Source organism: Boleophthalmus pectinirostris, unplaced genomic scaffold (genome assembly GCF_026225935.1).
Source record: "Boleophthalmus pectinirostris isolate CB_2022bp ecotype Guang Dong unplaced genomic scaffold, ASM2622593v1 HiC_scaffold_1, whole genome shotgun sequence".
Classification (NCBI taxonomy): domain Eukaryota; kingdom Metazoa; phylum Chordata; class Actinopteri; order Gobiiformes; family Gobiidae; genus Boleophthalmus; species Boleophthalmus pectinirostris.
In genome coordinates this window covers 36,840,416-36,856,813 of record NW_026570970.1, presented here as the reverse complement: position 1 = coordinate 36,856,813, position 16,398 = coordinate 36,840,416, and the positions used below count along the sequence as shown (strand labels likewise).

The following is a 16,398-nucleotide window of genomic DNA, read 5'->3' as shown; positions in this document are numbered from 1 at the left end:
CTCACGTGTCTCCACCTCCTAACTCCTCACCTGCCTCCTCTCTTCTCTCTCCTCACATGTCTCCTCCTCCTCCTCTCTCCTCACTGGTCTCCTCTCTCCTCAAGTGTCTCCTCTCCCCTCCAGTGTCTCCTCTCTCCCCATGTGTCTCCTCCTGTCTTCTCACCTCTCTCCTCCTCTCTCCTTATGTGTCTCCTCCTCTCTCCTCACCTGCTTCCTCTCTCCTCACCTGTCTCCTCCTCCTCTCTCCTCATGTCTCCTCTCTCCTCATCTGTCTCCTCCTCCTCACCTGTCTCCTCTCTCCTCACCTGTCTCCTTCTTCTCTCTCCTCACCTGTCTCCTCTCTCCTCACATGTCTCCTCCTCCTCTCTCCTCATGTGTCTCCTCCTCCTCTCTCATCACCTGTCTCCTTCTCCTCTCTCCTCACCTGTCTCCTCTCTCCTCACATGCCTCCTCTCTCTTCACATGTGTCCTCCTCCTTTCTCCCCACCTGTCTCATCCTCTCTCATCCTCCTAACTCCTCAACTGTCTCCTCTCTCCTCACATGTTTCTTCCTCTTCTTTGAGTACGTTCAGGTTTAACTGAAAATCCACAGAAGTGAACATTTGACGAACACTCAAAGTGTTGTTAAAAACTCGATCACATTGTCTTATCGCAGGATTCCCAAACTCTTCATATCCGGTCGTCTCTTAGAGCAGAAAAATCACATTGGTACAGATTTTCCGGGACATGAGCAGCGTTCTTCTGATCAATGTGAAACGTGCTAACATAAACTGTTTTTCTGCCCCGCCGGTCCAGATGGTGTTGGGAGGCCAGGGTCTAACCGGAGATGAGGCACACACACCGTAATATCAGTGATCAGGCAGGGACGTGAGAACAGCTGTGCACGGAGAAGGTGAAATAAGCTCCCAAATCACGTCTGCGGCATCCAGACACAAACAAAACTAATCAACCCCACAGTATGGTTTGGATTTTAAGAAGCTGTCTTATGCAAAATCCACTTTCGGGAGCTTTCTACCGTGTTTTAACGCCGTTCCCTTGTCAAAAACATGTCCGAAGAGGTTTTTAGGTGCCATCCATATGTGTTTGAGTAATTTAGGGATCTCTGCCGGGCCCTATTTGAACCCTCGTCACCCACGCTCCAACACGACAATAAATATACAAGAGGAAGATACACAACAACTTCACAAACCTGATGCGATGCGGTAGTTTCATCAGCTGATGTGTTGTGATAGTGCTCTGAAGGGGGAGAGACTTAGAACAAGGAGCAAAGGAAGGGAAGGACTATTCAGTTACATGTGTTGCTATATTTAAAAACATATAATAATATATTATTAATAATAATAATAATAATAATAATAATAAATATAATACTTAATACACACGTGAGGAGAGAGGAGACAGGTGAGGAGAGAGGAGGAGGAGACAGGTGAGGAGAGAGGAGACAGGTGAGCAGAGAGGAAGAGGAGATAGGTGAGGAGGGAGGAGACACATGAGATAGGAAAGAAGAGGAGAATTGTGAGGAGAGAGGAGAGAGAGGAGACAGGTGAGGAGAGAGGAGAGAAGAGAGGAGAGAGGAGACATGTGAGGAGAGAGTAGAGGAGAGAGGAGAAATATGAGGAGAGAAGAGACAGGAGAGAAGAGTGGAGACATGTGAGGAGAGAGGAAAGAGAAGACACATGAGACAGAGGAGAGAGGAGGAGGAGACAGGTGAGGAGAGAGGAGGAGGAGACAGGTGAGGAGAGAGGAGGAAGAAGACAGATGAGGAGAGAGGAGGAAGGACAGGTGAGGAGAGAGATTGGAAGTCACTTAAAAGGAGGAGGAACAGGTGAGGAGAAACAGGTGAGGAGAAGGAGGAGGAGCAGGTCGGAGACAGGAGAAGGTGAGGAGAGAGGACCAACAGTGAGGAGAGAGAGGAGGAACAGGTGAGGAGAAGAGCTCCAGGTATCAGGTTAGGAGACAGTCCACAGATGAGGAGAGAGGAGGAAGAGACAGATGAAAAGGATGAGGAGACAGGTTGAGGAAAGGAGGAAGAGACAAATGAGGAAGAGTTAGGACAGGTGAAAAGGAAACAGATTGAAAGAGGAGGAGAGACAGGTGAGAAGAGAGGAGGATGGAGACCTTAGGTGAGGAGAATTTTGGGGCCATGTGAGAAGAGAGAGGAGGAGACAGGTTAAGAATATGCTTTGAAGAGAAGGAGAGGAGACAGTCAAAAAGGAGGAGAAGAGGTAGGAGAAGGAGGAAAGAAGTAGGATAAGGAAGGAGGATACAGGTGAAGGAGAGAGGAGGAGGAACTTTTAGGAGAGGGAAGAGCGTCAGAGAGAGGAGGAGGAGACAGGTGAGGAGAGAGGAGGAAGAGAACAGGTTTGAAGAGAAGAAGAGAAAGACAGGAGACAGGTGAGGAGAGAGGAGGAGGAGACAGGTGAGAGAAGAGTGAGAGAAGGTGCCAAAGTTAGACTGAGTAGAGAGGTAGTAGAGGAGGACAGGTGGAACCGACGGTCCAAAAAAGGAACCAAAAATCACATTTGGTCCAATGAGATTCATTTGGTCTTCCAATAATGTTATTAGGTTTTTTTTTCAACCTAGAGTTTATTTCATAATTGCCACTCTGGGAAACGTGAGCAGTCGAAACTGTCAGGTATGGGTCTGAAAAAAAGAACAAAACAAGATCAATTTGGTCTGTGAGCATATTTGGGCGTCTACACCATCCACATGAAAACTCAGAAAAGTGTGAGATTGTTGTCAGAAATGTTCATTCTCTCAAATAATCAGGTTCAACAGTTAGTTTGTAAATATCTGCTTGGAGTTAATAGATCTTGGACCTCAAAAATTTAAACAAAATGAAAAAAAAAGAGGGGCAACCAAATGTGAGATTTTGGGGGCCCACAGCACTCCCCTTAATAAAGATACTCAAAATTTGACAACAGATTCAGAATCTATGACCAAGAATCTACAATAATACAAATTTTCATCTTCACAGCAAAAAGTGGAGTGTTAAAACTGACTTTCACAGAATCAACTTTAACATTTTCTCAGAGTTTATATGAGTCCAATCTGTTCTAGAGTTAATTTAACATTTTTGGAAATGTTAATTAAGTAACACTGGACCAAAGTTCCTGTTTAACCTCGAAATCCAGAGTTATATTCACGTTTTGAGAGTAAACAGATAACACTTTGTAGAGTTATTCTGATTTAGCTAAACAACACACAGAGGTGTTTTATTTTATTTTTACTTTATTTTAGTTAATTTAAGATGAAATCATGAACAAAACTGGTTCAAACTGGTCTTCTCTCACAAGGGTTTGAACTGGTGAACAGGAAGAGCCAAATTAACACTAAGAGAAGTTGAATTAACACTAGAGGAAGTTGAATTAACCTCATCCACATCAACTCTGACAAATAGTTAAAATAACACTTTTGGTGTTAAAAACAACTGAAATATTTTACTCTAAAATTTAAACCCTCCAGTTTTTGCTGTGTTCCTAGTTCTATTTTTGAGTTAAGTTCTGGTCTCTCAAACATGTTTATAAATTAAAGCTTCAGAAAAAATGAGCATGGACCCAGAATTTCAACAGGCCATAACTCAGGAACGACTCAAGGGATTGAGCTAAAATTTGATATTCTTTCATTTGATGATGTTAGAAATTTTTAGATTTTTTTTTCAGCCAAATCTAAGATGGCTCATAGGGGAGATTCCTTGAAAACAGCAGATTTCATACGGACTGACCTGTTTGATAATTTGTTTTTCAAATTTAAAAAAATAAATTAATTAATAAAATAAAAATATTTTCTTCATTACTTGTTAAATAAAATAAAAAAAATAAAAAAAAGAAGAAGAAAAAAGTTGTGACGTCAGATAGTTTTCAGTTCGACAGTTTCGGAGGTACACGCCGGGCGACAAGTTGATGCACGTCCATAAATTTTCCTTGTACCTGCGTCGCATTTTGAAAAGCGCTGGTGTTTCTATTTATTCACCTGTCATTCACCTGTCATTCACCTGTCATTCACCTGTCATTCACCCGTCGCATGGGTTTAAACGGGACTCAAAGCTGAAGCTACAGGAGGCGTCTCTGTAAACACCCAGTCACATGTGATTGAAGTCAAAAACACCAACAGGAAACCAAACAACACGAAACAAAACACAGCGGCGAGAGATTAGACTGAGACAGACGTGTCAGAAACAATATGAACTGCAGGTGTACAGCGGAGAGAGGGAGCGAGGGAACGAGGGAGGAGGAGGAGAAAAGAGAGGGGAAGAAGGAAAGAGAGTGAAAGAAAGAGAGGTAGAGGAGAGAGAATGAGAGAGGCATTAGACTGAGACAGACGTGTCAGAAACAATATGGAGTGATGGTGTAGAGACGAGAGGGAACGAGGGAGGGAGGAGGAAGAGAAGGGAGGAGAGAGAATGAGACAACATGAAGTGGAGGTATACGGAGCAGAGAGAGCGAGGGAGGGAGGAAGAGAGAGGAAAGAGAAGGGTGTGTACAGATGAAAGGAAGGGAGAGAAAAAGAGAGAAAGAGCAGAGTTGGAGGAAGAGAGAAAACAAAAGAAGAGACAGAGCAGAGGAGGGAAGAGGAGAGAGGGAAAAAAAGAGAGCGGAGAGGGAGAAAGAAAGAGGATGACAGGAGAGAGGATGAAAATGGTCGCTGGTGAGATATTTTACTGTTTAATGTTTGCAGGTTTAGACCTTTGGAAATGTTCCTGTTTAGACCTGGTTCAGTTCTGGCTTAGATCAGGTTTAGTTCAGGTATAAACCTGGTTTTAGCCCTGGTTTAGTCCTAGTTTAGTCCTGGTTTAATCCTGGTTTAAACCTGCTTAGTTTTGGTTTACGTTTAGTCCTAGTTTGTTTTTTGTTTAGTCCTGGTTTAGTTCTGGTCTAGGTTTAGTCCTAGTTTAGTCCTCATTTAGTCCTGGTTTAGTTCTGGTTTAGTCCTGGTTTATTTTTGGTTCAATCCTGTTTTAGTCCTGGTTTAGTCCTGTTTAAGTCCTGGTTTAGTCCTGGTTTAGTCCTGGTTTAGTCCTGGTTTAGTCCTGGTTTAGTCCTGGTTAGTCCTGGTTTAGTCCTGGTTTAGTCCAGGTTTAGTCCTGGTTCAGTCCTGGTTTAGTCCTGGTTTAGTCCAGGTTTAGTCCTGGTTTAGTCCTGGTTTAGTCCTGTTTAGTCCTGGTTTAGTCCTGGTTCAGTCCTGGTTTAGTCCTAGTTTAGTCCTGGTTCAGTCCTGGTTTAGTCCTGGTTTAGTCCTGGTTCAGTCCTGGTTTAGTCCTGGTTTAGTCCTGGTTCAGTCCTGGTTTAGTCCTGGTTTAAGTCCTGGTTCAGTCCTGGTTTAGTCCTGGTTTAGTCCTGGTTTAGTCCTGGTTCAGTCCTGGTTTAGTCCTGGTTTAGTCCTGTTTAAGTCCTGGTTCAGTCCTGGTTTAGTCCTGGTTTAGTCCTAGTTTAGTCCTGGTTCAGTCCTGGTGTAGTCCTGGTTTAGTCCTGGTTCAGTTCTCGTGCTGAGGCCTTTAGTCTGTTCTGTCTCTTTCTGCACTGCTCACACTTGACCTGAAGGGGGCAGCGCTGCAGCTGTGAGTCCTCAACATCTCAACGTCAACAATGAAACTGATGAAATATGAAACAGAAAACACCTGACATCTCCACAGCTCCAAATGCCCTGTTCCAACTTGTGATGTCATGAAGTGGTCGTTTTCAAGTCAACCTCCTTTTACATTTAGTTCAGCAGAGATGGGCCATTCCAGGACCGAAATGAAAATCCAAAAGATTCTAATGAAGGTGTGTAGAGTTTAAAAACACGTTGGAGCACTTCCTGTATCACCACATGACATCACAAGGTGGAACGGAATCCGTGTATCATTTGTTCATTGGTTTTTCAAAATAAAACCAAAATAAGAAAACAAAATAAACCACGACTGAACCAGGACTAAACCAGGTCTAAAGCAGGTCTAAACCAGGACTAAACCAGGTCTAAAGCAGGTCTAAAACAGGACTACACCAGGACTAAACCAGGACTGAACCAGGACTAAACCAGGATTGAACCAGGACTAAACCAGGACTGAACCAGGACTGAAACCAGGACTAACCAGGACTAAACCAGGACTGGAAACCAGGACTAAACCAGGACTAAACCAGGACTAAACCAGGACTAAACCAGGTCTAAACCAGGACTAAACCAGGACTAAACCAGAACTAAACCAGGACTAAACCAGGACTAAAGCAGGATTAAACCAGGACTAAACCAGGACTGAACCAGGACTAAACAAGGTCTAAACCAGGACTAAACCAGGATTAAACCAGGTCTAATCCAGGACTAAACCAGGATTAAACCAGGACTAAACCAGGACTGAACCAGGACTAAACCAGGTCTAAACCAGGACTAAACCAGGACTAAACCAGGATTAAACCAGGATTAAACCAGGACTAAACCAGGTCTTAATCAGGACTAAACCAGGATTAAACCAGGAAACCAGGAAACCATTACTGAACCAGGATTGAACCAGGACTAAAACAAGAATAAAACAGAACTAAAACAGGTCTAAACCAGGTGTAAAGCAGGACTAAACCAGGTCTAAACTGAAACTGAACCAGGACTAAACTGGTCTCAGTCAGGGTCTGGTCCCGGTCTGGTCCCAGTTTGGTCTCGGTCTTAGTCCTAGTCTCAGTCCCGGTCTCATTCCCAGTATGGTCCTGGTCTGGTCTTGGTCTCAGTCCCAGTCTTAGTCCTAAACCAGGACCAAACCAGAACCGAACCAGGACCAAGTGTCGGGACGGGCCCAGAGGTGAGTGTTGACTGTCCGGTGATCAGAACTGAGACCGGGACCAAACCAGGACTGAGACCGGTTTAACCCTGGTTCTGTTTTGGTTTAGATCTGTTTTAGTTGTGGTTCAGTCCTGGCTTAGACCCGGTTTGGACCTGGTTTAGTCCTGTTTTAGTCCTGGTTCAGTCCGTATGCCGTGCAAAAGTCTGGCATCACAGATTAAATCACAGAAATGAGGAAATGAGCATTATCTTTTTTTTTTTTTTCTCCATTATTCATTTCAACACAAACTTAAAAACTGAAAAAAAAAAAAAAAAAAAAATCAAAGCATTATCCGTTTTTTCATTTTGGTTTTGGAGACAAATAATGAAGAAAATAGTAGTTTTTTTTTTTTTTTTTTTTTTTTTTTTTTTTTTTTTAAAAATGAATGAATGAATGATACACGGATTGAACAGATTTTCTCAATTTGAGAAAACCCTAAACATGTGAGAATGAAACAAAACACAACTCCAGGTGTGTTTGTGATGAGGAAACAACATTAGAACAGATCAGAAAATGTTATATATATGTTTATATCTTTTTCCTTTAATATTTTTGAAAGTTTGATCTCAGTTCGTGGTGAACTTTTGTCAGTGTCTCATTTCCGTCATAAAGCTCAATTTTCTGTTTGCCGCGGCGTAAATAACATGAAAGACACAGCCCTTTAAGAGTCCGGGTCGCCATGGGGACGCATTAGACTTTCCCTTTGAAGAAAAACACACCGGAAAACTGAGGCTGCGGCTCGGGAAGAACTGATGATGGTTTCCAGGTCAGGTGATTTGTGTGGGGTTTGCATGTTCTCTCCTGTGTCTGAGGGGTTTCCTCCAGGTACTCTGCTTCTACCAACCCAAAACATGCACCAGAAACCAGGACTAAACCAGGACTAAACCAGGTCTAAACCAGGACTAAACCAGGACTAAACCAGGTCTAAACCAGGACTAAACCAGGTCTAAACCAGGACTAAACCAGGACTAAACCAGGTCTAAACCAGGACTTAACCAGGTCTAAACCAGGTCTAAAACAGGTCTAAACCAAGACTAAACCAGGACTAATACAGGACTAAACCAGGACTAAACCAAGATTAACTCTCTCTCAGCCTGGTCTGCATTCGTTTCAGGAAAAGACCGTTGCCCTGACACACGTCAAGTATTTTTCTCCTGTTCATCCTCGGCATCAAAGATGCATGTTGGGGGCATCTAAACTCAAATGCAAAGGCGTCCAAATACAGGCGTCTAGGGTGTTTTTTGATGCTCTGGTGTGACCAATACTTAAGTGTTGGGTACAAGACTAAGCCCAATCTGTGTGTTGAGGTTAACCTGGCTATATGTAACCGGTAACTCTCAACCTCCTGCACAAGCTCAGGCTCTTACCCCTCCATTCAGGTGATGTTCCATGTCGCCACAGCCAGATGTCTGTTTGTGGACTGAGCTCTTAAGACACCCAGTGTCGACTGCTGCCCAGTCTTCTACACATCTGATCCCTCTGAATCCCTCTGCAGGTGATGAACCTACAGGAGGATGGACCCACAGTGTCTGTTTGTGCTGAGCCCAGCCAGACCCGGTGGGCAAAGGTCCGGCCACCAGACACTCGCATTCACACATAACCCCAGGCCTGGCTCCAGGGTGGGGCCCTGGCTTTGCTATATTGGGTGACATCACGGTCCTCGATTTTAAACTGTTCGTAAGAGTGTGTTGAACTGGACTTAATCTGACCCATCTCCTAGGGCCTGTTTGCCATGGGAGACCCTACCAGAGGCTTGATGCCCCGGGCAACATAGCTCCTAGGATCATCAGGTATGCAAACTTCCCCACCACGGTAAGGTGGAAATTCAATATTTCTACATGTTTTACACCAGCCTCTGTTTTTAAGTAATTCTTCCATCTATCTATTTTCTTCTGCTTATCCGGGGCCGGGTTGCAGGGGCAGCAGTCTAAGCAGGGACTCCCAGACTTCCTACAACACCGACACATGCTACAGCTCCTCCGGGGGAACCCCGAGGTGTTCCCAGGCCAGCCGAGAGACATAGTCCCTCCAGTGTGTCCTGGGTCTTCCCCGGGGTCTCCTCCCGGTGGGACATGAACACCTCCCGAGGGAGGCGTCCAGGAGGCATCCAGAACAGATGCCCGAGCCACCTCAACTGGCGCCTCTCGACGTGGAGGAGCAGCGGCTCTACTCCGAGCTCCTCCTGTGTGACTGAGCTCTTCACTCTATCTCTAAGGGAGCGCCCAGCCACCCTGCGGAGGAAACTCATTTCGGTTGAATGTCTTCTCCAGATCCACAATGCACATGTGGACTGGTTGGGCAAACTCCCTTTTAAGTAATTCATTTCTAACTTTCTTTCACTTCAAGTATTTAACTCTTTGCAGTATCCTAAATACATGTGATTTTCAAATTGATAAGATTGCGGTCCTGCTGGTGTGACAGGAGTGAACGCCCTGCCATCACCTGTCTGTCACACCTGACACAACAGGTGATATTTATTTCCTGCTTGTTGTTTCCTTGTAAACCTGAAAAATGTTATAACAACATATTTGTCATTTGCCAAACTGAAAGTGTACTTGTGAGCAAAACTGCAATTCTATTTTCATGAAGATTCAGGTCACTGTGTTTATTTCAAACATATCCAGGAGCTTTGCCATTTGCCACTGGACTACAATCTTATGACATGAAAACACATGATTTTGACAAAGATATTGAGACACAGAGTAAATTTGATTAAAACAGAGTGAAATTTTCTGAACCAGGATTAAACAGATATGAACTAGAACATCGCCAAGAGAGAGTAAACCAGGACCAAACCAGGACTAAAGACCATAATGCAGGAGGACTAAGGGTTATATATTTAAAGAAAATTCCCCATGACCATATCCAAAATCACTGAGGTGGCAGTTATGAGTCATATTTCATAATTTATTTTCCCCAGGGCCTTTGCTCAAAGTTAGAGCTCACTGAGGTCTGATCTTTGAAGCTGGGCACTGGTCTGGCAGCTATTGTCCACTCAGTTTTAAAATACTAAAAACTACGATGTATTTGAAATGCACATGTTTGTCTACAGGAGAAAGGGTGTGATATTGAGCACAGAACCTACCTCTGCCACATTTGGACAAATCTCTCTCAGTATAAACTTGATCATGTGCTTTGGTCCAGGTGATTTTTGGTCAGACTAGATTAACTTATCTTTCCAGCTCTCATCAAAATGACAGAAATTCAACTCTACTGTATGTAGAGTATTGGGTGTGTCGTCTGACTGTTCCACCCATGAAGGAGGAGCAGGAGGCACTGTTCTAAACCTGCACACTGTCAGGTCCATCTCATTCTGCGCTGGTCTCGGGAGGACAGCTCACACAGACATGTCCTAGGAGTTCAGCAGGACTCTGTGTCTTGTTCTATTTGTTTAGATCTACTGGAGGATCCAGTGACGACTCTTTGTGGACACAGTGGATGACAACATGGGTGCACAGTGGTACATCAGTCTGCCCCCAGTCATACGGAGCACAGAGTCAGAGACCATTCACACAGGAGACCGGAGCTACTTGAGTCCAGTCCAGGTTTTAATGGCACCAGATGAACCCAGCACCAGAGATGACTTCTTACAATATTCTACAGAAATCACTCTGGACCCAAACACAGCTCATACCAAACTGTCTCTGTGTGATGGAAACAGAAGAGCAACACTTAAGAGTAATGACCAGAGGTATCCAGATCATCCAGACAGATTCAGTGTGTGTCAGGTCTTGAGCAGAGAGAGTCTGACGGGTCGCCATTACTGGGAGGTGGAGCTGAGTGGGGGTTGGTGGGCTCGTGTTGCAGTTTCATACAGAGATATTCAGAGGAAAGGATTCTCTAAAGAATGTTTATTTGGATACAATGATAAATCCTGGGCCTTAGATTGTAATTCCAACAACTGCTCATTTTTATTTAACTCAGTCCAGTCCCAAGTCTCAGATCGGTTCACAGATCCGCTTCGATCCAGAATCGGGGTTTACCTGGACCACAGTGCAGGGGTTTTGAAGTTTTACAGCATCTCTGGAAGTACCATGAGCCTCGTCCACAGAGTCCAGACCAGGTTCACTCAGCCTCTCTACGCTGGACTCTGGATTTATAATACTGAAAGCACTGCATGTTTCCTAAAAGTCAAATAGAGGCTTTGTTCTTCACAATTTGGGCTCAACTGTGACTTTTATTTTGAACTATTTACATAAAACTTTAAAATGATTTACAAGAACTGTTTAAAAAATCAATACCTAAATAGTAATTGATTATTAGACTAATATTAAAACCAGATAATTATTGTAAAAAAAAAAAAAAAAATTACACAAATAGGAGGAAAAAAATAGCTTTGGTCTATATGAGAACAAAAAAAATAAAAAAATAAAATGCTGTTACTTTGTGTTGAAAATGATTTTACATTACATTACTGTTCACACTATAATCGTTTATACTGTTACTGGATTTGAACTTTCTTTCACTTCAGATGTTTGTGGTATGTCTCAGTGCAATGGGAGGCTTGTTTTATTATTTGTGTGTAGATTTCCATGTTTTTAATTAGCTGTTTTTATCTGCTGTGGAGTTTTATTACATTTTTAAGTCTATATCAGCACCGACCTATAACCTCAATCCACGTGACTCTTTTTGACCACTGAGTACCTGGAGCAATTAACACACCTGGAGGAGGAAGGCTCGAGACGGAAATAAAAGGGATAATAGGACACTGACAAGGAGAGAGTGGGCCTGGAGTTGAGAGCTGCGAGAATTATCCTCTGTGTTTTTGATGTTTCATTCATGTTAATTAACCATGTGATATGGAAGGAAGGTAATGTTCCTGTACATGTGTCATAAAGAGTCAATGTCTGAACTTTAAAGTGTCAATGAGGTTGGGACATGTTATGATGGACTTTGTGATGTATACGAGACATAAAGGGGGAGTGTCTGAACTCTTTAACATATGCCAACGTATAACACTGTCTGGGTCAACATTACTGTGAATTTCCTGCAAAAAACAGTTATAGTTAGTCAATATTTTGATGATCAAGTATAAAGCTGCCTGCTCTGCTATACTGGGGGGGGGGGCCCTCCAGGAGAAGCTGACAGAGCACACCGCTGCAGAGAAGCCACCACCACAAGTCGAATCACGAGCTGGATCAGAGCACCATGACGCCAGAGCAACGCAGAGGTGGAGTGAGAAAGTCTGTCTTGCCAGTAAGTGTTTTACACTTGTTAGTGATGCTCCAGCTCGATAGACTTTGGCTGTAGGTGATAGTTTGTGTTTTCTTTGTCCAGGATGCAAGTGGCTTGGCGACGTGACCAAAGAAAGGCACCACAAATTGAGTCCACACAACGGCGGAGTGAGGAGCTCCACCTTGCCCCGTCAGTAACGGGAGAAAGTGGTGCTCCCCCTTAAACAAACTGTTGGACTAGTGCTCTGTTGTGTGTGGGTTTTGCTGCCGGTCTGCTTTTGTCTGCGGGAACCATGGGACATGGCTAAATCGACCAACGATCGGACCCCCCCCCCTTACATCACACTACAAACTGCCCCTCATTTTGACCTGGTCCACCTAGTGTGTTAACCTCCTTTTTAACTGTTTCATCCAAGATTGCAATCCATTTTTTAACCTTTGTAAAAAAATTATTTATATTTTTATTCTGTGTTTCATTTATTGGTGCTGCAGTGACTCTCTCCCCTTGATTTTAAGTTACACACATTTTAACCTAATTGGGCTTTTAATGTACATTTTTAACAATAATAAAACCACGGAACATTGCATGTTCTTCTGTAAACTTCATGTGTGTTTGACTCGTTGCTCGATCATTATGTAAAAGGTGATTTTCTTATATCATGTAAAAGTACAGCAGTGTGTTTCAGTCTGTGATGGAACTGAAAACCACAACTTTAAAAAAAAAAACTATAATTAAATTTTGGTTGAAGGACAAATAAGCTTCATGTCAGGAAAATGTGAAAAAGACTGTTATTTCCTAAAATTATTAATGTTTACAGACCTAAAGTTAAGTGAAGTAGTCACAGCGCACTTTTATCACTATAGTTGTCGTCTGACCGTGTATTGATCACTTTGTTTGACATGAACCTCTTGTCCTCCTGCGCTGTATAAAAACGGTCTGTTCCTGAGCCTCGGTCTCTGTGGTTGTAGGAGGCAGTAGAGCCAGAGCTCTGTGTGTTTGGATTAAACCTTCACAAAAACAATTTGTGGTCCTCACCTCTTTTCTTATACAGCAACCAGAAACTCAGGATATCAACAACTAAACCAGGACTAAACCAGGACTAAACCAGGACTAAACCAAAATAACCTTGAACTAAACAAGAGCTAAACCAGGACTAAACCAAAATAAAATCAGCCTAAATCAGGGCTAAACCAGGCGCTGTCGCCCTGCCTCCACCTGTAGGAAGACAGCGCCTAAACCTGTTTAAATCAGCTGAATGACACGTCACAGCAACATTACATGACCACTCTGAGGAAGAGCACTGGGCAGTCAAAACTGTCAGGTATGAAAACAAACTCTTGGTCTGAAAAAATAACTTTATGAACATAAATTATAGGAAGACCAAATGAACCTCATTGCAGTGTTGTAGGGAGTATTATACCTCAGATGATGTGGGCCAAAATCACATAAAGTCTTAGACTTCTATGGGGTATTAACTGGTAACACATAACATATTTATATCACCATGTTACCTTTTTTGCTATATTTGCTGTTTTTGACTTACTCTTTTAAAAGGCAGGTAGAGGACAAGAGAGAGGAGGAAAAATTAGGCACGGAATTGTTGGTGAAAGCATTTTTGTGCACCGTTACACCCCTATTAAATAACATACAGGACCATTATTTACCTAATAAATATATCCAAAAGTCCATTTGTGAAGAATCAATTTGTAACGCCCCCTATAGGTCTGACTGCCCTGTAGTGCAGGTATTATGGATCACCAGAGTACAACACACAACAGACTTTAGTTTCAATGATTTTATTATCATAATTTAAAGTTCTTTTAGTTCAAATGGGGAATGATCCAAACATCACAAGGGGGACACAGAATGTGATTTAGCTTTGAGGGCTTTTGGTTGGACTGAGGCGGCTCTGTGACCTCTCTGAGATCTCAGTTCCTGTCGGGTCCAGAATTGGGTTTTACCTGGACCACAGTGCAGGGGTTTTGGAGTTTTACAACATCTCTGGAAGTACCATGAGCCTCGTCTACAGAGTCCAGACCAAGTTCACTCAGCCTCTCTATGTTGGGGTCTACATGGGTATTCCTGGAGACACTGCATATTTCCCTAAACTTAAGTAGGGACTTTGTTCTTCACAATTTGGGCTCAATTTTGTGACTTTTGTAAATTTTGTTTTTCTGCATTAAAGTCGAGTTTGAAATTTTGGCCTAGTGTATAAAATGCAGTCTTAGCTACATTACTGTTCACACTATAATCGTTACTGCATTTGAACTTTCTTTCACTTCAAATATTCTTCTATAAACTTCATGTGTGTTTGACTCTTTGCTCGATCATTATGTAAAAAGTGATTTTCTCATGTCATGTAAAACTAAATCAGTGTGTTTCTGTCTGTGATGGAACTGATGTCACTTTTGAGATGAGTTGAAGCTGGATTGTAAATGTTGCTCAGGGTCACAGATAAAACTGTTTAAACATTTCTGATCATCTTTACTCTGGCATTTTGAAACCACAAATACATTTGTAAATTTATTCTTTTTTCAAGTGGATTTTCTATTTTAAAATCTAAAAATCATTGCAGAGTAGAGAAATAGTTTAGCATCAGTAATTACACTGATAATTACACTGGGTGGAGGCAGGCGCCACCTGAAATCTTGGCCATCAAATGAGCTTTGCACCAGAACTACACCAGCACTAAACCAGGACTGAACCAGGACTAAACTAGAACTAAACCAGGACTAAACCCAATATAACCTTGGACTAAACCAGGACTAGAACAAAACAAAAACTAGGACTGCACCAAGACAAGGCTGAGACTAGACCAAGACCAGACCACAACTAAACCAGGACTAGATGACCAGAACTAAAGCAGTTGTTCATTCAAATTCAACAAATTTCTGTAATTGCTGGGCCTATCCACATTAAAAAAAAAAATAATAATAAAATAAAAATCATTATTCAACCCCAAAGACGTGACTGCTGTCAACTGAAAGCACTTGAAGACATAAGATTACTACAGTTTGTGGAGCAGATTCCTAACAGATAATGACAAGGTTTGACATTTGTGGAATTTGGATATTTCTTTCAAAAACTGAAAATCTCCCACAGAGTAATAAAGTCATCATCAAATTCTAGAACTTGAACACATCATATTTTAATAGCCCACTAGTTCTCCTTCAAGACCCTGTGAGTGTGTACACATGCACATCGGTATCCCGGTTATGATCGGGTTTTTTGAGTATCCTGGTTTCTTCATGGTGCATGTAGACGCAGTATCCCGGTTATTGCAGTTATTAGAAACCAGGATACTGTAGCTGGTATATTCCGATAGTAACCTGGATACTGTGGCATGTAAACGCAGTATCCCGGTTATTGCTACATAAAGTTGAGTGTGCATGCGTCCAGAAGACAAATACTTTCTTTACTGTCTTTTCACCGCAACAGTAGCGACATAAATAAAGTGGCCAACATAAATAAACTGACCACACATGAGTGAAATGACTGTAGAATAAAGCTGCACTATATAGCTGCACTAAACCTGCACACATACAATCTGCACTCGTGTGATCGCTGAAAAGCTAAAACATGAACTATCTCCTATACTGATATACACATAGAACAGACTCACCATCATCAGCACCTCTTCTGTCACAAAAAGAGCACACATAATCCACTGAGTCCTGTCATTTAGTCCGACAGAAGCTGAAACGCATCAGCGGCACAAGGAGCGAACTGTTTTTATCACTGCTACCAGTTTATGCAAATGAGTCATGTGGTTTAAGTTTCGTTTCTGTAAAACATAAACAAATGTGATCAAAGCTGAATTATCTGATCAAACGGGCTGATGTGGCTCTACAGTGGTTATTGTTTATATGTTGTAAATTTGAGTTTATTTATGCAGAAGATTTTAATTAATAACCTGTTGGGTTTGATCTGTGCAGTGGATTGTGGGAGATCTCATAGCTCCTCACCGCTGGTTAAACCTCCCGAGCTTCTGACGCTAAAGGAGCTCATGGTTTGTATTTTTCCTGGTTTATTAAATTGATTTAAGTAAATTTTTGCGTTTGTGCATTTGTAAGATTATGTCAAGAAACCGGGATATTCCATTTGATCATGTACACGGGGATATGAGTGTCCCGGTTTCTCAGTGCACATGTAAACACAGTATCTCGAATACTGACATAACCGGGATATGGCTAATAACTGGGATACTGATGTGCATGTGTACACACTCTGTGATAGCCCATTCCGGTCTAATCCAGTCCAGTCTTGCTATGCTTCTATTATAGGGATTATTATACCTCAGATGATGTAGGCCACAGAACCTGCCTTTGCCACATTTGGACAAATCTCTCTCAGGATAAACTTGATCATGTGGTTTGGTCCTGGTGATTTTTGGTCAGACTGGTTCAACTTCTCTTTCCAGCTCTTATTAAAATGAC

General features: G+C 42.4%; 1 protein-coding gene across 1 annotated transcript; it reads left to right on the top strand.

Annotated features, from left to right (window-relative positions):
• Nucleotides 1-10,233: 10,233 nt before the first annotated feature.
• Nucleotides 10,234-10,926, top strand: LOC110175852 (tripartite motif-containing protein 16-like). The gene has a single exon (XM_020942070.2). The coding sequence runs from the start codon at nucleotides 10,234-10,236 to the stop codon at nucleotides 10,924-10,926; it is 693 nt and encodes a 230-aa protein (XP_020797729.1).
• Nucleotides 10,927-16,398: the final 5,472 nt, after the last annotated feature.

What these genes read in the sequence shown, in the direction of transcription:
- LOC110175852 (XM_020942070.2), top strand. Translation starts at nt 10,234, where the DNA reads ATGGGTGCACAGTGGTACATCAGTCTGCCCCCAGTCATACGGAGCACA.